Here is a 21,774-nt window from a genome sequence, read left to right as displayed (position 1 = left end):
ATAATTACTCCATTCTACACTAAGATTTCTTTTAATTCTATTTCAATGTTCTTAGATATTATAATGTTAAGATTTATTGAAATCTTATTAAGTACTAATAAAATTTAAATAATTTAATAATTTTATTAAATACAAGACAATATGAAATAATTGCCTCGGCAAGAATGTTATACTTATCTATGATACATTTTTTTGAATTGATCTTCTCCTAACATATATTAATAGAAACACTTTATTGTGAGTGTATTTACCATTACATAAAGCATTAAACAAGGGGTTTACAAATAAGTCATAAATTAAAGAAACCTATTTATTGAACTAAAATAATATCAAACATATTGCAACCATAAAGTGAATAGATTACTTTTGTCTATTTTCATTAAGTAATATATTAGTTAAACTAAGTATATAGGGTACCTACTTATAATTTCTTACAAAAAAAGAAAAGCTTAGTATGTATAGTATCTTATCAATAATTTAAACACATTATAGTATGTTATTTATGATATTTTAAATACCTATACTTATGTTTTTATGTAAAGCAAATAAAAAAGGAATAATATTGTGGCCAAAAAATAATAAACTGTCTGAATGATAATAGAACAATAGCAGTGGTACTTAGTTCCACTTGCAATTCTCATAAGTAGGTGATGATGATTTATTTAATATTTCAGCTGTATGCTACAGTGAACACTTTCTATTCTATGATATTTGACACATTTAATTTACAATATCTAGCTCTATTTAGATGTACATATAATAATATAAATGTTGATAAATATTTTGTTGAATTATAATTTATTGTATTTGTATTGTAAATAAAATAATATTGTACCATTAACAAAATTTAATAGGTCTTTCTGTACTGTTCTTTTCATTAAGTAAGAATTTATTTTATTCTGGTAGACAATGGCATTACCATTAAAGCAATGATTGAGGAATCCTCATATGATACATACACACTCATATATTTATTGAATATGACGTTTGACCGATTTGTATTGCATGTTTCGGAAAGATGCAACAACATGTATGTCATATTCATCAAATAACAGCATCCTGAGACTTACCTTGAAAATAGTTCGAGGGTGCCGAGGCTGCGAGGGGGCTGCAGCCGTGGTCGTAGCTGGAGCTGGAGAAGACGTCACATGGTCTGCCGGTAACGACTCGGGAACAGTTTGCAACGTCGGCCGCATAGTTGTCGACATTTTTTCAGGATAACTTTACACCACGCTATGCAAAATTCACTGCTCGCATCCTCTGCGGCCGCACTGAGCTCTATCAACTGGCCTAAGCCCGAGGTCTTAGCACTTTACAAAATATATGACACAACTACGCCCATCTAACCGCATTTTAAGCTATAAAATACATAATGATCTTACACATGACCGACAGGACACAACGGGAATACCTACTTCACTTTCACGTAATAAGCTAACGTACGTCGAGATTGAAAACGGAAATAGACACGCAAAAAACTATTAGAAAGCTTTCAGTACCTTCTGCTGTCACATAAACACTAGCAAATAAATCGGCGTTTTGGGCATTTAACACCTACAAAAAACGATTAATATAACGCGAACAACCTAAACTATTATTACTAAAATGACTATGAGTATAATGTTCTTTAATTTAATTAGTAAATATTTAAAGATATTATATTTAACGCGACGAAAATCCGCTTATTATTCTTTTAGAGTCACTCTCAAGATGGCGGATTCTACTTACTCGTAAATGAGCACAAGGCTGACACGAAAACATCAACCGGCTCTCTATCAATCCCTTTTTTTGATGCAGAATAAAAAGAGACAGCTATAGGTGATGAACTTCGATTCGTATTTGTCGTGGTTGTCGCTCTTTACTTATACGTCAGAAACATAAGAGTTACCATTAAGAAAAAATCGTTATTGGCGTAATTTGGGCATGCGCAGGAAGTATATTAAATAAATAATTTGAATAAATTTTAAACCAGAAGCATGAAAATTAATAAATTATTTTTTTAGGTTGTATAATTTATTTTACTCAATAAATCCTTAATTTCTGTTCCGCTTATCAGTCATAGTTGAATAGCAAACAAATATAGTGGCAATGATTAATGGAATAATATAATCTTGTTTCACATTGTAGGTAGAATTAATTTAAATTTCATTTTAACAATATTAAAATATTGCTTACTACTTTATTTTTGGCACCACAGAGTAGTGAAATAAATACGGTACATCGAAACTGCCTTTAACATGGCAATAATAGACAGCGCCATTTTATTAAAAATGGTTGGCTTGTTGTTGGCGACTGTTGGGTGATTGTTTAGCAAAAGATGTTTATTTCTTTTCTAGTTGTTGCAGTGACTAGTCTTGTATATTCAGTGCTTGTTTTATGTGTTAATTAATTGGTAAGTACTCATTGCCATGTACCGCCTTTACTATAGTGGTTAGGGTAACGTAATAACATTGTTATAAGCAACGTGAGCCTCCTTTTCTTAAAACTAAGTCATGTTATTTTCCAAGAAGTAGGTTATTTTAGAAGTCATCTATTTTTGGTTGTTTGGGTAAATTGCATCTAATTCTAGTTTTAAAAGTGTATATTTATCTTTTATACGATGACCTTAAAACGAACAATAAAGGTCTTGAAGAATAACGCTCTACGGTTCTGTTTCCGTGATATTCGAGGTTTGTCTTGTGTATGTTGATTACTGCTTCTGTTCACCTTCGTAAGGTTAACTGTTTAGAGAAAATAAAATTACAATATACCATGAATATACAGGTGAATGAACTTATAATTTACCTTCAGAGTATGCCACTCTTGCATTATACCACCTTGCAGTAATACTAACATGTTAATTTAGTGTTTAATGAAACGAGTTTTAATATTTTTAATGGCTTTGTAGATTTTAGTTAATTCAAGCTTTAGGAATTAATACAATATTACATATGCAAGTAGAAAGTCTTTGTTTATGTTAAAATGCCTTAAGTTGGGTCCACAAGTACACAATGTAAATCTCCATGTAATTTTAGGGAGACATTCCTAAGAATAGTTTTTAAGATGTTATAACTGTTTCCCCTATACAACTTTCTTTGTTTCACCCTCTTAATTAAAATTATCCTTTGTAGGGTGACTATTATGTGTGAGACTTACTTTAGAAGCATTATTAGAAAAAAAAATTGTTTAGCTGGTTTGGTTGTGTTGCTATGAATTCAGTATAAACTATATAGTGGTGCTGAAGAAACTGCATATTATCTGATGTTTTAAAGAGTTGTGGTAATATTAAAAAAACATAAACTCAATGGAAAACAGTATAAACCACAGTCAGGTCATTACAACATTTTAGGTAGTTTGATGGTAAATTGTAAGAAGTTTACACTATATATACCATTCATTATATTTATTATTCATCTACCCATGAATGTTAAAAAGTAGCTTTTTACAAACTATAGTTGTTTGTATTACAATTCTTATCAATATTCTTCTTCATTTTTCATCCTTTTATAAAAATAAAATATTCTAGTTATAGTTTATATCCACTAGTTATTAGAACAAAATCAGTGTTAAAATTATAGGATGTTATAAGGCTTTGGAGTCTTGTTGGTACAGTTCAATTTTAACATTCCATATTATGAGCTGCTATATATCTATGGCTATAACAAGAACATAATGTAGTTATAAAATCTTAAAATTGTGATTTGGGTATACCTGGTTTTTACAAATAAAGTAAAAGTAGGAAAAAATGTATGTATAGTTCTAATGAAATGTAACAAGTTAATTTTGCACTAATTATTCTTAAATTTATAGTACTTTTTGTAAATTTATTAATGGCATATTTAATTAGTACATACAATATCTATCAATTATTTCATTTAATATCGTTAGAATTTCAATTCTTGTATAGTTTTTTTTAATAATTTTACAGGCATATGCTTACAGCTAAAAGACAGCTTGCTATACCGTCCTAATAAAGGAACTATTATATGAAGTTAGTCAAGATGTGGCCAGCTTCACAGTATTCACACACTAACAACCAAAACCAAAATAGCTCAAAAAGCAATGAACATCAGAACCAACAGAACTTGAAAACTTTGGGAATGACCTCTGCTATTTCTATGGCAGGTATGTATTATTTTTCAATTACATTGAATCCCTAAAATGTAATTGAAATCAAGTATATCAAAAGATTTTTTTTAAGAAAAGTCTTTTATATACTTTAATCTTTTCCTAGCAAAAACAGAGAAACACAGTTTTTTAGATCAGAATAGTGTTAAATATTCACTGAGTTGTGGGCACTTTGGTTGCAATAAATAGATAATATCATTAGCTAATTATCATTATTTCTAATGACAGCTTGGATGTAATCAGAAAATTATTTAATTTAATAAAATAACATGAATATGAAATTTTCATTAGCTAATGTGACCTGTGTAAGCATATAATATTATATCCAGAATCCAAATTTCAGGTCCAAAGCAGATTGACATTGATAAAACTAATGAACTTAAAAATTCTTTGACACCATATGGAGTGTTTGAATCTGAGGGTGAGATGCATCATCGTATGGAGGTTTTGGGAGCATTGCATAGACTAGTGCGACAATGGATTAGGGATGAGTCATTAAGGAAGAATATGCCTCCAAGCGTGGCAGATACTGTTGGAGGGAATATTTATACATTTGGGTCTTATAGGCTAGGGGTAAGTTTGTTACCTATTAACTCACTCATTATATAATTATATGGATATATCTACTTGTAAAAAGTGTGTTTAGTAATAAGTATTATTAACTAATCATTTTTTTTTTTGTTGGTTTTTTTGGAAGAAATATATTTAATAGGTAGGTTAATAGGCTACTGACCAAAATTTATATTTTATAGGTACATCACAGAGGTGCAGATATAGATGCACTATGTGTTGCTCCAAGGCATATTGATAGATCTGATTACTTTCAGTCTTTCTATGATCTACTGAAACAACAGCCACAGGTATTTATTATGAATATTTTTACAAAACTTGAATATCACCATAATATAAAAAAAAATATAAATTCCATGTCAATTTATGGTGATTGTTATTTTTTTCTTCGATTTTAATCTCTATTAAAGAAATAATGCCAAATACCATATATATATACATACCATAATCCACTGTTGTGAATAACAATATACAAAAATAATTTAAGTGATACTGGCTACTGTAGTACACATTTGACCAAAAACCTTTTGGTCAAATGTGTTTGGACAGTTATTTAAAATTAAATATTAATATACTAACCTAACCAACCGAACTAGATAATAATCAGTTTTTGGATGCTTAGACTCGTACATACTCAGTGTAATCAAATTCAAGGTATTGAATTGTAAACCCAACCCAACTAACCATATTATTTTGTTTTCAGGTTAAAGATTTGCGCGCAGTAGAAGATGCATTTGTGCCTGTTATTAAGATGAACTTTGATGGAATTGAGATTGACCTGCTCTTTGCACGACTTGCTTTAAAAGAAATACCTGGTATGCCATACATTTCTGTAGTTTGTTTCATTCATAGAAGTAGCATTGATATTGATGTTATAAAGATGCAAAAAGTTTGATCAGTATATATCTGGGTTTAAAGTTTGACCCATGATATACAAGTAGTGAATATATATCTATATTAAAAAGATGTATTTATTGATAAAGGTTTTGTGAGTGCACCGAAGGCACAGTATATTTTAAATTTTGTATTAATTTGTGTTTTGACACTTCTAATAATGATAGAACTCCATTCCTCAGTACTTTCTTAATTTTAATTTCGGATTCTATAAATAGATTGAATCTTGAAGTATGCTGATCACAACATAATCAAGAAGTAGCCTTAACACAGTTTATGCTTAGGCTTATAAGTATTTTTTTCCAGATTCGTTTGACTTACGAGATGACATACTACTGAAGAATCTGGACCAAAAATGCGTGAGATCACTTAACGGTTGCCGCGTAACAGATGAAATTTTGCGTCTAGTTCCCAATATTAATAATTTTCGGTTGACATTAAGGGCTATCAAACTATGGGCAAAACGTAAGTTATAATTTATATTTTTAGATATATATTATCACTTGTATATTATGTAAATATTTGATCAATGAATCAAGCATAAATAACATATATGTTTACTGACATCCTTATCATTAACCATCTTATGGCTTAAAAGCAACAAATATTTACAACATTTTAGTAATATTTCACTTATCTATCAATTTTTAACCTTTCTCATTTAAATTTTTACCTAGTAAAAACATAATTACTTAATGTTAATTTATTTATTAATCACTTTCCAGGTCATGGTATCTACTCAAACACATTGGGTTATCTGGGCGGTGTCTCCTGGGCTATGTTAGTTGCCCGAACATGCCAACTCTATCCAAATGCATTACCAGCCACATTAGTTCACAAATTCTTTCTTGTATTCAGCCAATGGAAATGGCCACAACCGGTTCTTCTAAAGCAACCCGATTCGGTCAACCTTGGATTTCCTGTATGGGACCCACGGGTAGGTTTTAAATGAGGACTAATGTAATTCGAATTTAATAGTCTTATATATAAAAATACTTTTAGTCTGTGATGCAGAAAGATTCGTTCTAGAAAATTTAAGACATTTCTCATCACATTGACAGATATCGATTGTTCTATTATGAGTGCCTTTAATCATTTTTTTTTATTCAGGTCAATATGTCTGACCGGTTCCATCTGATGCCGATCATCACACCAGCCTACCCACAGCAAAACTCAACCTTCAATGTATCAGCTTCCACCAGAACTGTGATCATGGAAGAATTTAGACTTGGTAAGACTTCATAAAACCTTGAATTATCCGACTAGCTTAAGTGTTTACTTAAGTATATTTTATTTACTTCTAAGTTTATATAGAAACAGAAATTATAATTCTAGGTTTTTTATTTCTCTTCATCAACTACCTAACCATATAATTTATATAATGATAATACAATTCAATTTAAAATTGATATTCCAGGTTTAGCAATAACAGACGAAATAATGTTGGGAAAATGTGGTTGGGAGAAGTTATTTGAAGCGCCAAACTTTTTCTCAAGATACAAGCACTTTATTGTGTTGCTAGCATCCTCTGCCAATGGAGATGATCAGTTGCAGTGGTGTGGTCTTATTGAGAGCAAAATCAGACATCTTATTAGTAAGTTTTTTGCATTTTAATATATTAATCTCCTTGTCACTTTTCTCAGGTTTCACTGTAGTTTAATAAAACAAAAATAGCAACATAATCTGAAACTATATTACTATAATTGCTCCCTTTTTAATTCTCTCTCTTAATGATTGCATAAACACCATTTGACAAAAATATTTCTTTTAGTTTTATTATATGAGTGAGTTTTTTATACTTATTTCTGAAAAAGTATCAAAAATCAAAGGAGCTGATTGATTTTAAAGAATATTTCACATATTTTATTAGTAATCTTGTAACAGAATTTGTTTAAAATTTCAAATGAAACATTCATAACTCCAAGAGTTTGCCAAAACAATTCTGCTTTTGTATCGATCACTACATAACCTGTTTCATTCTTAAACTACACAAATACACATTTCCAAAAACAGTCTCTGACAACATTAAACTCCAACATAGCAATAGCAGCATGTTCCAATATCGACAAATTATGTGACCTTTATCTGTCATATAATTACTTATATTTCATTATGTAACATCAATTTATTTATAACATCTTTTTGCTTTACAGCGACACTGGAAAGAAATCAACACATAACAATAGCCCATGTGAACCCTGAGTGCTATAACTCAGTGCCATTGAACACCAATAATGGGCAACCCCTGGCGTTACCACCGGGTGAGATAAATACTTCTAATATTTAATATTTCACTCAATTAATACCTGTCTATTCAAAACGTCACGAATTTCTGCGGATGTTTCTGGTATAAAATTGATAGCCTAACTATATTCATAACTAATGCAATCTATTTTTTATATATAAAAATAATAATTCTTATATGTAATTGTTAAATGTTATTGAAATTTTAGGTACTCCAGTGCCCACAACCGTGGATGTGGAAGTCAAAAAGAATGAAAATGTAAGTATTATAATTTTATTAGTAAATAACATTGTATTAATAAATATTTTGTAATACCAAAATGGACATTCTTCATTACAAAACCTCTATACTGATATTTAATTCTATGGAAATATTTACTTGTAAGAAGCATGTAATAATTGGATATAAAAAAACCTTTATGTTTTTTCTAGTGATTTATTTATTTTTAAACCAAAAACATGCTACATACCTGTATCCTTAAACTTTGTTTTATTTGCTATAAGGAATGTATTTTTTTTTTTCAGGGAGAAGTGATGCCCATCTTATGTTCAATGTGGTTCATTGGTTTAGTTTTTGACAAGACAAATGTGAATGTTGACTTGACACATGATATTTTGTCATTCACAAAGGTCGTTCACTATCAAGCTGAAACCACCAATATGTTAAGAGAAGGAATGACCATTGAGGTTAGTTTATTTACATTTACATATAATTTTTTTGTAACATAACACACAAATTGTTTAAGACAAAAATAAAATGTTGGAAAACAAATGTGACCATAATAGTAAACACAATCTAGGGATATAAAGTCTAGCTAGATATAACTAAGTATTACTGATTCATACATTTTTATAAAGAAAAATATTTATAAACTATAATAAACATAGAGCCTCTTACAAAAAATAAGAATAAGATTCAAAAATTAAACTCAGCTTTGTACTTATAGAGATAAAATTGAAGTAAATTTACAAAGTCGAAGGAAGGCAAATAATGGAAAAGAGAATGAAAGCAGTTTTTGTAAATAAAAATTAAAATCTTGAATAGGTGTAGCAATGTTATATTAATATACATTTTTTTGCAGGCAAGGCACGTGAGACGCAAACAATTACACCAATATCTATCTCCGTCGCTAATAAAGCGAGAGAGAACATCTTCAGGCGCTAAGCGTAAGCAGGACAGCAGTACATTACCGGCACCGCTTAAGAAATCGAAACGACTATCTGAGAGTAGTGTAAGTAGATTTATATTCACCTTCTCATACTTAAATATTGATATAGAGATGTTAGTACTTCAAAAGTAGCTCTTAATGTTGAGTAATTGTGGAAAAATTTATCCTCAAACTTTCAAAGATGTGGATTATAATATATATATAATATTTTTAATATAATTGTTGCATCTTCAGTTATTTAAGGAATATTACAGTTTTTATTGAATATTATAACATAAAATATAACATACTAAAAAACATAATTTAATGTTTTCATAAAACATTGCAGACAGACGAAGTTAGCATATTGTCATACAACGAAGACTCAAACTCATCAAATGTGTATGAGGTGAACATTCAGAATGGAAATGCCTCAAATCACTCCCAAGAAGATAGAAAACCAGCAGAAAAGCCTCTCAGTCCTCCAGAGCACCCTTCCACGTCAAATACGATTGCTTGTACGTAGCAGTATGAAGAGTGGCGAAAACGGTTCATTTATGGAACCAACGCCAAAAGTCGTATTAAGCGGGGGTCTAAGTGACACTTAGTGATACTTAGTGAAGTGTAGTGACAGATAAAACACAATAAATGAAATCTCATTTAGTGTAAAAGTGAAGTAACACTTGTGCAATTATTAACTTATTTGGTAAGTGTAGACTTTGGGATGTGTATTTATTTTTTACATTGCATTTTAGGTAGATTGAGAAAATTTTAGAAATGAGTTTTTGTGGGAGTATGGTATGGAGTGGTTTAAATCAAGTTTTTTTTTATTGTTTTTAAACACTCTTCTTCATGCCTAAATAATGTAAAGAAATTACTTTATTAAGAACATAACAAGATAGCTTTGCACTATTTCATTTGACCCTAACAGTTATCAAACCCAATATCTTTTCCACTAACACCATACATACTCACACAGAACTTAAATTAAAAAAAAACAATGGTGGGTGAAATCTTTGTGGGTATTTGCATTTCAGATGAGGCCGACATGACAGGACATCCACCACGTAAGTTACGTAGATATAACTATATATTAATATTATGGAATTATTGTTAATTTATGATTGAAAATTTTGGATATGACGAGTTGGTAATTGAATAGGGATTTAAAAAATCACTTAAGGTGTTTTAACTCTCTATTATAATTCATAATACTAGGTCTAAAGTTTTCTAACAACCTGTATCTCTTCTGTATCCTGCAACATTTTTTTTCCTTTTATGTAATGCAACAAAGTGTTAATAAAATAAACTTTATGAAAAAACCTATAGTATCTGCTAGTTGCTAGTATATATTTCAATTCAATCATAAATTAATAATAATCCCATCCTTTGAACAAGATGGTTTGTCTTAAATTCTTATATTATCATAATTGGACAAATCATGGGGTATTTAACTATTTTTATAGTTTATTTTGACTAAGGGATTTTCAATAGTTCACGAGTTTTTTTAAATGTATATTCCAAATTTACATGCCAATTAGTACAAAAGTTTATAGAATTGTTAATTTTTCACTATTAAACTAGGTTCTACTTTAAATTATTGTCATCTGCCATGCTCAAGTTAAATGCAATACATAGATTATTCACATAAAGATACTCTGAAACTTACCTTAATGCTTAACTTAAATAAATACTCACTAATTTATGTTTAGTCAAACGACAAGGAATGTGTAGAAATCTTTATTTGCATATAACATGAAGCTTATAGTAATGTTTGGCCAATACCTTTGCTTACAATTCTTTTCAAATAGGTAATTGATTTAATAAGGAAAAATTAACAATTGATTTTCTGTTCAAAATATTGATATCATATAATTGTCTGCCTATATTTCACTGATTCACTTGTAAATAGTCATCATTCATCCTACTTTATTCTACTAATAAAAATAATGTATTTGCAATATTTTTAATCTGCTTTAAATATTTACATGGACAAGTTGCTTCTAAAGATGGCTAAATGTCTTGCAGTAATTGATTTAATAAGGTATTCTAGAAAGGGCTGTCATAGAAAAAGTTGAGACCAATTATTACAGATATAAATTTTTATACCTATAATCCAAGTAGCAAAGTAAGCAAAATAATCTCAATATTCTAATAACTCACTTGAGTTTTTGAATATTGTCACAGTTCAGGTTCAGGTCAGATTTTGGAAAGATAGTCATTTACGTTGATGTACACATAAAATTAAAATTTTACCTCAATAAGGCACTAATAAATCTTTTCATAGAAAAATATAAAGAGATCAATTGGGATAAGTCAAACTAATCCTAGTCAGCATTTGATTAAAAAATGAATATCAATTACAAGTATGAATTATAATTTTTTTAAGGGACTTAATTAAAATCTGTTGTATATTAAAAATTAAATGGTATACAACATTGTAATTGTATACCAAAGGCATTAGTATTTGAATAAGTACTCTTGCTACTTTACATTAAAAAAGGTTTAGGGCTACCATATAAAATACTACGACCCTATGTCCTTAGCTATTTAATTATTAGCTAAATAAGTTATAATTAGATTGAAATATTGCAAATATATAAAGCTTATGTCGATACCTCCTAAGTATAATGAGTCAACTGACATTTTAGTAATTTTACAGGAGAGCCATTTTAAGGCAAATCGTTTATATTTTTGTGAAATCAAACTAATTCAGAATAAATTTAATGTTTTTATAATAAAGATTGAAAGCTCTTCCTTTGGTATAACATGAGTTTGCTGATTTTTGTTCTTAAATGCTATTTTATGTACATGACTTAGTATACACGGGCGGGACTCAATAGTAAAATGGTTTAACTACCAGTTATATTCATGTACGTTGTACATCAAAATCTATAGTTTACACCAACATATTATGGAATATGATTATCATTTAATTATTATCATCTTACTATTGGTTAGTTACGGGGTTTTTTGTCTCACTTAATAATAAAATATTGAAATTACATCACTTGACTCATTATACTAGGAAAGTAATTAGCTATGTTAGAATTTTAAACCTCAACGTATACTGGACTAATATAATTAATCGAGGCTTTTTAATTACTGATTTTATTTCTAATACCTTACGAAATTAATAAAAGCTAGGAAGAAATAGACTCATTAACAAAAACAACGCATTTTTAAGAATTATAATGTATTTTTAGTTATAACTATTTAATTTTTAACCTTTTTGTCAATATTATTTAGCCTTACTAAATGCTACAAGTTTAACAATGCAACTAAAACAAATTATCAATGTAGTATCATTAAAGTTTCATAAAAAGTAACAAACATCAATAAAAATAGTAACTTTCGTTAAACAATATTATTAAAAATAATATAAATGTATAACAAAAATATATAAAAAGTTTAGGACGCTCAAAGGATAGCTTTAAACCTTATGGTTTATCAAAATAAATGAAAATTTTAAAGATTTAACGTATAAAAAATCAGTCTGAATCACTGTCATCTGCTCCATTAGAGTTTTTTGAATTCAAATTGTTAAAAAAACAAATGATACTCCTTAGAAATCACCAGTGTCTTACAAAGATCCATGAATTGTTTGTACTTATTTTGGTAAATAGGAATGGGTCTGATAAGCTAAAGAAATATTATCTATGTTAAAATTCAACTCTCTTCGATTTGGTGTAGCTTTAGGTTTTTTTACACAATCTATCTACTTGTAAGCATCATCTTTGTAACTCGTTTTATAAAATGTGCTAAATGGATTTTCTGCTTTAACAACTACTTTCGTGACTTTGTTTCAAGGCATTTTAGATCCATCATTAGTAGTTGTCCAGTTGTTTGATTTTAAGTCTTTTATTAAATCCTGAGACACTTCAATAACTTTGTATGGTTTTTCGTCGGATATGGCAAATCTAAAAGCTGTATACCATTGATAAGGCGTATAAAACAATTTTATCTTTTGTCTGTCTTTCAATTAAAGCATGTATACTGTCGCCTTCATTTTGAGTGTGACCCACTATTAGAAAGCGATGGCAAATGTATATGTATACAGAACTTCGAACTAGCTAACAGATACATTAAGAAAACAATCCTATTTCTATATTGGCTTCCACGGTTGTCTGACCGAAACCGGTAATCATTGACACCTTCACCCACCGTGTTTTCTATAAACTTAAAAACACATATAGAAATGTCATTTGCACATCTCTTTGCTTTCTGTTGATGCCATGAAAAACAATAACCTTGTCGAGATCCCAGACTGAATATCGTGAGAAGATAAGTTTCCGTTTATAATAAAAAGTACTAACGTTCCCGTGAGGTACATTAAGACACTTTTGATGATCAAATGCTGCTGTATCTTTTATTTTCTAGCTTTTTCTTTTTCTTTTAAATGCTCTTCATGCTTTTATTTATCTGTCTGGGTAACTTGTTTGTTGTTTATATGTGACATTGTTCACAAACACCTTTTTTGGGTTTATGAAAACCTATATTGATATTTGTATTAACTGATATATCTCGATACTGTCTCACGGTAGTCGCTTTAGAAGACTTCCCAAGAAACCCTTTTGCAAACCGATATTTTTGTAGTCTCAATATTATCTCCTTGACTGCTTGGAAGAAACTTATGAAAGGAGCATATTAACTTAAGTTGCATGCGCCCTGGCTGTCATTCATCGTATACTGAGCCAAAATGAACTTGTATCAATGCGTCCCTTCTCACGCCCCGCGAACACTGATACAACGTTATTTGGATCAGTATACAATGTACGATTTTAACAGATGTTGAAATTGATTTAGTATACGTGAAATTATCTCGGTAACTATAGTTCTTTTTAAAAAAAAATTAACACTAACGTGAAGATCATGGTTAATTATGTACGTTTATATAAAAAAAACCAAATACCTAAATTTGTTAGTTGACTCAGTATACTTAGGAGGTATCGATGTAATGTCCCTTGTAATTCTCTGTTTAGACGATGTGTTACATTCTTGTATATCTTGTTTTACTGCAAATTGTATGAATCACTTTTTCTTACAAAGTTTAGTTTAGTGCAAAGTGTGTGTATTAACTGCATATTATTTATGAAATTTCATTGTCTAAACAAGTAAATATTTAAAACATTACATTTGCAACCTTTATTAAAAAGAATGATTCCATATAGAATGTAAGTCTACATATTATAAGGACCTATTGTAATTTGTATATATGATAGCCAATTCGTTATAAAATAATGATTAAAAATATACATATGAAAAAATAAAAAAAATAATAAATGTATATACAAAACGCAACTGTTGTTTTTTTCAACCTCCCACAAAAACCAAAAGTTGGTAATTATAAAAATTTATTTTCATATTTACATAAATTGACAAATACAATGAAAAATTATACCTAAACTTCTGTTGAATTCAACCAGTTGGAGTGATGCGTCACTGAAAATAAATAAATTTTACTTGAAGATCAAAAATAGATAATAAAGAAAAAAATGGCTATCAAATATCTTGTATTCAATTATTGTGACCTAAAAAAATAAGTTTTGTAATAAATAATGCAATAAGCTATGAAAAAGGTATATCATTAAGTGACACACATGACATCATTCATGTCTATGAAATAACTCATATTTATATAGCTACCATTGAGTTTGTATTATTTAATATAATTCTTTAATACTCTTTTTTTAATTTCTATCAGTGATATTTTGATTGATTTTTACTTACTAAGTGATTGATATTTCTTCCTGCATCCAAATTAAAGACTTTATCCTGTATGGCAATGCTCAACTCTTGAATTGGGACAGTTTTCGTTTTCCAGTACACATTTTTATATTTCGGAGGGCGTTGACAACGTTTGTTTGCTTTCAGATGTACCTACAATTAATTATATAATTTAAATAAAATAAATAGTATTAACACATTAAAAAGTAGAGTATAAAAATATATTTATACCTTTTTAATATGGGTATTGACCATAGACCTCAAATGAAAGAGGGCAGGACAGAGTGGACAGCGTCGCGTAGGTGCCGTGTGCGCGCATAACGCGTGCTGGTTGCGACGATTTACTGTTACAAAATTCCTTCCACATACCTTTGAAAAAAGGATTACATCAAATTCGATTACTTTCGAGTTATAAGTTACTAAAGTTCACTAAATAATAAAAATCTGTATTTTCACTATTGTATAACAGAATAAGAGAAAATTAGTAAAGATTAAAATAGTCTTTATAGCTCAGCTAAATTTTCTTGGTATGCTAAATTTATAAACAAACAAAAATATATATCATTGGTAAAGAGTTTAACTAATAATAAGGGTTAAACTAATACATACTTCACACGCATATGGTCTCTCATTAGTATGCAATCGTTCATGGAACATCAAAGTACGTTCATGTTTGAATGACTTCCCACATTGACAGCATGTGAATGAGCTCCGTTTGCCATGCTTTCTTACATCTATTGCTTTATCTGTTGAGTTTCTGAAAAAATATAGCTTCTATTTGGTGATACAAAGTTGAGAGTTTTAATGAAATTCATAGACCTAAAAACTAAATTCCATTTGAAATGAAATGACTGCAATTATAGTAAAATAATAACTTACATCTTGTTCATATAAAATTCATGTTTCCTTATATGCGCCTCAAATGATACCTCTCCCTTATACATCTTACCACAGTAGTAACAAGTATAATTTTTTACATGTGTTGTTAAATTATGTTCCTCCAAAGTGTTGTCATTTTCAAAAATAAGTCCACAAATTTCACAAATATGACCTTGATCTGTTTTTATAAGTTTTTTTATATTTTCATGCCATTTTAAATGGTTAATTACACCATTTCTGCCTCTGAATGTCATACTGCATATGTCACAAATGTATAAATTTGTGTGTGTTTGTATGTGAAATTTGTAGTCTCTTTCATCTTCTATGCATGCATTACAAACCTAGAAAAAAAAAATATTAATTTATTTAAGTGAGCAGAACACAATTAAATAAAACTTGTTTACCATGAATTTATGACATTATATCTATCTTATAGTTATAATAAAATGATACAATAAGAATATACCTTGCAAATATGAATATCTGTTCCATGTTCCATTCTCATATGCTCTTTAAGTTTGCCAAGCATTCTATACTTTGCTGGGCACTGCATACATTGTTCTGATATCATGGGTTTTCTTTTCCAAGATCTTCGTTGCTTTAGTTTGACCACACTCTTTACAGCTCCAGCATTAGACTTTTCTATATTACATACTAGTCTTCCATTTATTTTCAGAATGCTTTTTATATTGTCTTTTATGTTTTGTTTTGTTTCAGGATCCAAATATTTATTTACATTAAGTATATTGGGTAATACAACAATGGTTGGTTCACCCATTAACTCAGACTTATTACTTGTAACTTGAGATGTTAATTCTGTTACATAAAAATCCCATATTTTACTACTATCACTAACTAGTGTATAGAATTTATATGTAGCAGTTGCTAGCTTCAAACATTTTAAACAAACTCTATCATTACTATTAAGGTGAAGCTGAAAACAGAAATTATTATTATACATTAGTTTAAAGTAGCAAAACATTGATCGAAACGACGATAAAATAATTTTATTTATAGAAACAAACCTTAGTATTACATATATTGTTCAACAATTGTCCAACAGAAAATTCCTCATCTTCATTGCAAATAGTTGTCGAAACATTCTCAGAAATTGTGCCTTCTACTGACTCAAAACAAACTATACAAAATTGCTCACTAGGTGAACCGTTTATAAGAGTTTTGATGATATCCTTCACTTCTGCTCTTTGTGGCATCTTTCCTGAAATATTGTAAAGTATTAAAACTTTTAATCATTATGTTCAATAGAAAACAACAATAACAAAGAACAGCTGTTCAAAATATATAAAATTAATAAGATGCGTTCTTACTTTTAAATTTCAATTCCCCTTTCGATACAAAAAGTTGTAGTATAGAAAAGGAAACTGATATGGAGTGTACGCATCCTTTACTGACAACTGATAACAGAAATAAACTGATAAATTCCGATTCGGAAATCGGAATACAGACTAGTAATTGACAGTAGACCCTAACATCGGTACCAAATCTTTAATTTATCTTGATCAAAATTTTATGTCAATTGTCAATTGTCGATAGTAATTATGTAGCTTTTCGTCGTAAAATGTACTAAATTAATTCAGATGTAGATGTCTAAATAATTCTTATTTGCATCGTACTGAGCCAGTTTTTAATGTCTTATTTATTATATTTCCTGCTAGTTTTCAGACTGGATTTACATGTTTTAGTCTGCCTTTTCAATAATGAAAGATAAATACTCTATTCGGCATAATCTTATTTCGTATTTAATTTTGACGCACTTTGTAATTTATTAAAGATTAAACCTAGCTAGATTCAAAACAGTGCATACTTCTACTTAATTTTATTTGCAGTGATAAGCAAGGTAATGCTTGCATTCTAATGCGTTATTGTATCGAGTCAGTGGTAGTAGTTTGGGTTTTACATATTTTTTCTGTTTAAGCAATTCTTAACAATAATTTCAAGTTATATGCGAATGGAACTTGCTAATAAGATTTAAGAATACTAATGAGAAACACTAACTAACTACATAAGAATCTAATGCTTGTTTGATTGAATGCATTTGTTAGTAAAGTAAAATTTTGTGATTTTCCAGAAATGTCTGATTCAAAAGATGATTTTGCTGAAGACCTTCAACCAAATATTGAAATGGAAATCAAAAAAGAAATTAATATTCAGATAAAGCTGGAAGAAGATGTCAATGAAGCAAATGATAATCCATTTCAGAATATACAAGTTGAGGTGAAAGAAGAAATACCTAGTGAACAAGACATTCATAAAAGCAATAAAGATTTAGAAATAGAGGGTCAGGAAAGAGAAATAGAAGTTAAGGAAGAATCAGCAGATATTGTTTCATATGATTTTCCAAATTTTGATGATAGTATGGACAGTGAAGAAGCAACAGCTCTGGGTAATGTTGAAACATGCCTACAAGAAGACATGAAGGAAGAATGTTATCATCAATTTGAGGTATTACATTGCATAAAATAATGCCTGTAGAATTATGGTGCAGTATAGAGAAAAAGTTGGAAAACTTGAATTCAAATTATTGGAATGATATTCCTTACAAACATTTTTTTTAATATTTGCAGAAACATAAACTTAATTGTATATAAACCCTAGTAATGAAGCAGTTAAGATTTAAATTTATCATGAATGGCTTCTTCCACATGTAGTTTTATTGTAATGTGATCGGACCGGAAAATTAATTACATTGCACTTTAAGGTCTTGCTTAAAAATATTATGTGTTTTATCAGTGATTATTTTGTGTTGTTAAGTATATATTATATCATTATTCCCCAATCCTGATGGGCTGAATGGATTGTCTCCCTAACTTTAAACAGAAAAATAATAAATTTCAACCTTCAACTATCATACAATAGTTTGACAAAAGTTACACAGCTCATAATCTTTTCTTATGTTTTATCAACTATGTGATACTGGACCCAATCTAACATAATCTAGTTGTGTAAAGGCACAATAAATTAAGACAGTAATTTTTTCAGCATCCTGACAATTACAGTGAGAGCATCAAAGAAGAACCTGATGTAGGAGTTACAGAGACACATCTTATATCAAACAAACTCATCAGCACAACTTCAACTATAACAAGCCCGCATATAGGCATTATACAGGCAGAAACTACAAAAACTCTTGTAATGGAAATTCATCCAGTCATGCCAGAAGATTCCTACAATAAAATGGGTAATCCCGAAGAAATTTTACCAACATCATATGAAAACGATGACATAGATTATACAGAGCCTTTTCAATTAAATTCCATTACTGGAAACATACTCTCCTTAGAGCAAGAAGCATATGGGCTTCTTAAAGCAAAAAAACAAAAAGTGAATTCGGAAAAAATTTATACATGTGTCAAATGTGACAAAGCATATGATCGGCCATATGCTCTTAAAAAGCATTTACAAGTTCACCAAACAATTGAAAATTACGAACGCGGGAAGAAAATGCGAATAATAACAAGAATAAAAAATTCTGAAGGTCATGGAAAGAAAAAAAAATCTTTGAAAAAAGTCATAAATTTAAATGACATTAATAAAATGAAGGCGCGACAGGAAAGAGTAGACAAACGACGAATGAATCTAATAACAGAAGAACAGAAGAATCTGCAACCGGACGATGCTGATACGAAAATACTTGACATCAATATAGAATCAAAGAAAGATGGATATGAATGTACTTGTGGACAAGTATTTCAACGCCGAAGTAGAATGGAAACGTGTTTTCGATCACACGATATAGACGACGAAGTGCGATCATTATATTCTTGTATATCGTGTTCCAAGCAGTTCCATGATAAAGAAGAACTGGCCTCACATAGAAGGAGACAACATCGAAAACGGTTTCCATGTAAATTCTGCCCCACAGATTATCACACGCGAAAGGACCTGTTCAAACATTTACGGATACATCAAAAAGTTCAACTCATGGAATATAAAGTTATATCAGAGGTGATGAACGGTAACCAAAAGTTAAGATGTTTTATGTGTGAACAAAGTTACTTGGAGTTGACAGATTTGAAAAGCCACGTAATGGAGGACCATAAGGAACCTTACATTTGTCCTAAGTGCAATGAAACATTCCCGAAAATAATCGATTTCGCGCAACATACGAAAACCGAACATCCAGAGGTTGAAGGACAGTCGGTGTTAGATGTTTTGGAAGCATTTTCGAAGTTGGTCAAGGCGTGGAAGTGCGAGGAATGTGAGGTTCAGTTTCACGAGGCCGATAAGTTGGCGAAGCACCAAGTGGAAATGCATAGTCCCGATTTAAATGCGGAAATTAGATTCCAATGTGACGATTGCCGCCGTGTTTTTGTTAGTCAAAAAGGTCTGACTTCACACAGACGAATACACCATAATACGGGCAGTACTGAAGAGCCAGAGACTATAGATGGAGTCATTTGTGTTGAATGCAGGAAGATTTGCAGAGACGAAGCCGCTTTAGCGTCTCATATGCGATTACATTCGCCGGATAGAAAGTATCCCTGCAAATTCTGCGATTTCCGCTTCGCCACACCGGAAAAACGAAAGATTCATGCCGAATTACATACCGGCGATATGAAATATGTCTGTTTTATTTGTGAGTACCAGTGTACTTCAGAGAATAGGTTGAGGTTGCATAAAATGTCGGAAAAGCACGGGAATATGAGGGAATATCTCCTGTCGGGGCAGGCGATGGCAGAGAGCCAAAAGAACGATGATGAATCCGATTCGTCAAACGACGACGGTATAGTCTGTGACATTTGCGGTGAAAAATTTACAAATACAAAGGTTATGTTGAAACATAAAGAAACACATCCGTTTATTGAGTTCCCTAATGATGATACGCCTACTAGAATATTCTTTAAGTAGCACGAAATAGTGTATGGAACACTCGGTGAATAATTTTGTGCCTTGATTGTGCAGCTACAATACAAATTTTAGAAAATGATATGAAAATTAATCAAATTACCTCATTGGTATCATATCCTGACTATATAGATAAGGTTTGAACTTTGTCCAAATGCCACTGCCTTTAAATTGATTTCACATGCTGATTTTAAAACTCATAGCTACAGATAAGAAGTCAGTGCCAGTGCCAACATATTATTATTTAAATGTAAGGTGACCAACTATTTTTTTTTGTTTTTTTTTTGCTTAATGAGAATGTTGCTCTAATGTAGCCACATCCTTAGCTGACTTCTCACTGCTACAATAATCATTCCCCTAGTGAAAATACCCTTTCAACAGCATTATTAGTGCCTGGACAACATAAGGGATATTCACATGAGTAGTTTCAGAGTACAGGATTTGAAAAGTATAGTTGGTCACCCCGGCTCAGCAGTGGGCATCTTGACCCGACAGGTTGAAACTAAAATCAGCCATTCTTGTTGCACGCTTGCAGTCTACATATCATTTATATATATAATTTATTAATCATCAAATTATTTACTAAAAACGAGACGATTCTGCACAATTGTTTTGTAGGTAATTTAACACTAAGTTTATACCAACTTATTCATTTATAAAAATCTATTTGCACTGTACTATTTCTTTTCATTGACATATTTATCCTGTTATGAAAAGGGACAGATAAGTAATTTAGTTAATCAGTTTATGAATAAGGTTTATATGTATGTTGTTAATATTTTTTGTTTTTTTATATTTATAGTTCTTAAGGAAAGAGAAGCTAGTCTTAATGAGTTGCCTTTTATGTAGCAATATTAAATTGGCTTATACCTTGTTTATATGTGTACAAAATATAAAATTATTCACAATTGATATACCCTTTCTTATTTCATCTAGTCTTTTCGCGAATATTTCATATTTAGTACTTTTTTTTAATAACCATAAAATTAAGTTGCCATAACCCATTTAGCTTCATTTAAATAGATTAAATAGTAATTTATTTTACTTGAATCTTGTATGTGAGACTATCATGTGTGTAATAAATTCTAAAAAAACAAAGGAAAATTTTAAAATTGTTTTATTATCACAAATTACATTCCATAAATTTAATGAAGTATTTGTTTAAACTTGAAATATTTTAAACAAATAACTCATCATACAATTTGATCATATGATTGTGTACTCTCAAGTACAAATTACTTCACATTAAAATGAAGGATACAATATAGGTCGTTGAAAATTCTCAAAAGATTTTGAAGTAATTTGAACCTTGTGTGTATAAGATTGGTAAACAAAGGAC

General features: G+C 29.9%; 4 protein-coding genes across 7 annotated transcripts in view; 2 read left to right on the top strand and 2 right to left on the bottom strand.

Moving 5' to 3' along the window:
* LOC111002933 (MAP/microtubule affinity-regulating kinase 3) overlaps window positions 1-1,714 on the bottom strand; it is a 129,970-nt gene extending 128,256 nt beyond the window's left edge. The window contains exon 1 of one of the 2 annotated variants that reach the window (XM_045629378.1): window positions 1,500-1,714. Coding sequence is in view for 1 of the 2 variants with exons in the window: in XM_045629384.1 (XP_045485340.1) it covers window positions 1,071-1,208 (138 nt within the window). In the remaining variant the exon portion in view is untranslated. Of the gene's footprint in view, window positions 1-1,070 lie in introns of both variants that reach the window. The other variant, XM_045629384.1, reaches the window with a different exon arrangement.
* A 551-nt stretch (window positions 1,715-2,265) lies between these two features.
* Window positions 2,266-10,971, top strand: LOC110997771 (poly(A) polymerase type 3). Of its 3 annotated transcripts, XR_002600341.2 has the most exons (15): window positions 2,266-2,392; window positions 3,908-4,104; window positions 4,451-4,680; window positions 4,860-4,967; window positions 5,381-5,492; window positions 5,878-6,036; window positions 6,297-6,508; window positions 6,682-6,802; window positions 6,989-7,165; window positions 7,725-7,832; window positions 8,025-8,074; window positions 8,341-8,502; window positions 8,898-9,047; window positions 9,313-9,669; window positions 10,001-10,971. XR_002600341.2 is itself a non-coding variant. In XM_022266082.2 (14 exons), the coding sequence occupies exons 2-14, from the start codon at window positions 3,966-3,968 to the stop codon at window positions 9,487-9,489; spliced, it is 1,896 nt and encodes a 631-aa protein (XP_022121774.2). In that variant the 5' UTR covers window positions 2,266-2,392; window positions 3,908-3,965; the 3' UTR covers window positions 9,490-10,971. The 3 variants fall into 3 exon arrangements, 2 of the variants coding, with proteins under 2 accessions (XP_022121774.2, XP_022121773.2); XM_022266082.2 differs by having other exon boundaries at window positions 8,034-8,074; window positions 9,313-10,971; XM_022266081.2 differs by having other exon boundaries at window positions 9,313-10,971.
* Window positions 10,972-14,300: 3,329 nt separating this feature from the next.
* On the bottom strand, window positions 14,301-16,972 carry LOC110997769 (zinc finger protein 865). Its single transcript, XM_045629421.1, has 8 exons — window positions 16,898-16,972; window positions 16,595-16,788; window positions 16,036-16,503; window positions 15,570-15,910; window positions 15,300-15,447; window positions 14,922-15,059; window positions 14,694-14,843; window positions 14,301-14,405 (listed from the first exon to the last, which is right to left on the bottom strand). Exons 2-8 carry the CDS (start codon window positions 16,781-16,783, stop codon window positions 14,403-14,405), a joined length of 1,437 nt encoding a protein of 478 aa, XP_045485377.1. The 5' UTR covers window positions 16,784-16,788; window positions 16,898-16,972; the 3' UTR covers window positions 14,301-14,402.
* Window positions 16,973-17,121: 149 nt separating this feature from the next.
* LOC110997777 (zinc finger protein 300) lies at window positions 17,122-21,345 on the top strand. The gene is made up of 3 exons (XM_022266092.2): window positions 17,122-17,427; window positions 17,659-18,032; window positions 18,570-21,345. The coding sequence occupies exons 2-3, from the start codon at window positions 17,661-17,663 to the stop codon at window positions 20,436-20,438; spliced, it is 2,241 nt and encodes a 746-aa protein (XP_022121784.2). The 5' UTR covers window positions 17,122-17,427; window positions 17,659-17,660; the 3' UTR covers window positions 20,439-21,345.
* The last annotated feature ends 429 nt before the right edge of the window (window positions 21,346-21,774 follow it).

The sequence above is a fragment of the Pieris rapae genome, chromosome 9 (genome assembly GCF_905147795.1).
Source record: "Pieris rapae chromosome 9, ilPieRapa1.1, whole genome shotgun sequence".
NCBI lineage: Eukaryota > Metazoa > Arthropoda > Insecta > Lepidoptera > Pieridae > Pieris > Pieris rapae.
Note: the sequence above shows the minus strand (reverse complement) of the source record. Positions and strands in the feature narration are given on the sequence as shown.

Coding starts and splice junctions, on each gene's coding strand:
- LOC110997769 (XM_045629421.1), bottom strand. CDS start 16,783: ATGCCACAAAGAGCAGAAGTGAAGGATATCATCAAAACTCTTATAAAC. Junction 15,060..15,299: donor AGAGACCATATGCGTGTGAA/GTATGTATTAGT, acceptor CTTTTTTCAAAG/GTATGTGGAAGGAATTTTGT. Junction 14,844..14,921: donor TCAATACCCATATTAAAAAG/GTATAAATATAT, acceptor AATTAATTGTAG/GTACATCTGAAAGCAAACAA.
- LOC110997771 (XM_022266081.2), top strand. CDS start 3,966: ATGAAGTTAGTCAAGATGTGGCCAGCTTCACAGTATTCACACACTAAC. Junction 6,037..6,296: donor TATCAAACTATGGGCAAAAC/GTAAGTTATAAT, acceptor ATCACTTTCCAG/GTCATGGTATCTACTCAAAC. Junction 8,075..8,340: donor AAGTCAAAAAGAATGAAAAT/GTAAGTATTATA, acceptor TTTTTTTTTCAG/GGAGAAGTGATGCCCATCTT.
- LOC110997777 (XM_022266092.2), top strand. CDS start 17,661: ATGTCTGATTCAAAAGATGATTTTGCTGAAGACCTTCAACCAAATATT. Junction 18,033..18,569: donor AATGTTATCATCAATTTGAG/GTATTACATTGC, acceptor TAATTTTTTCAG/CATCCTGACAATTACAGTGA.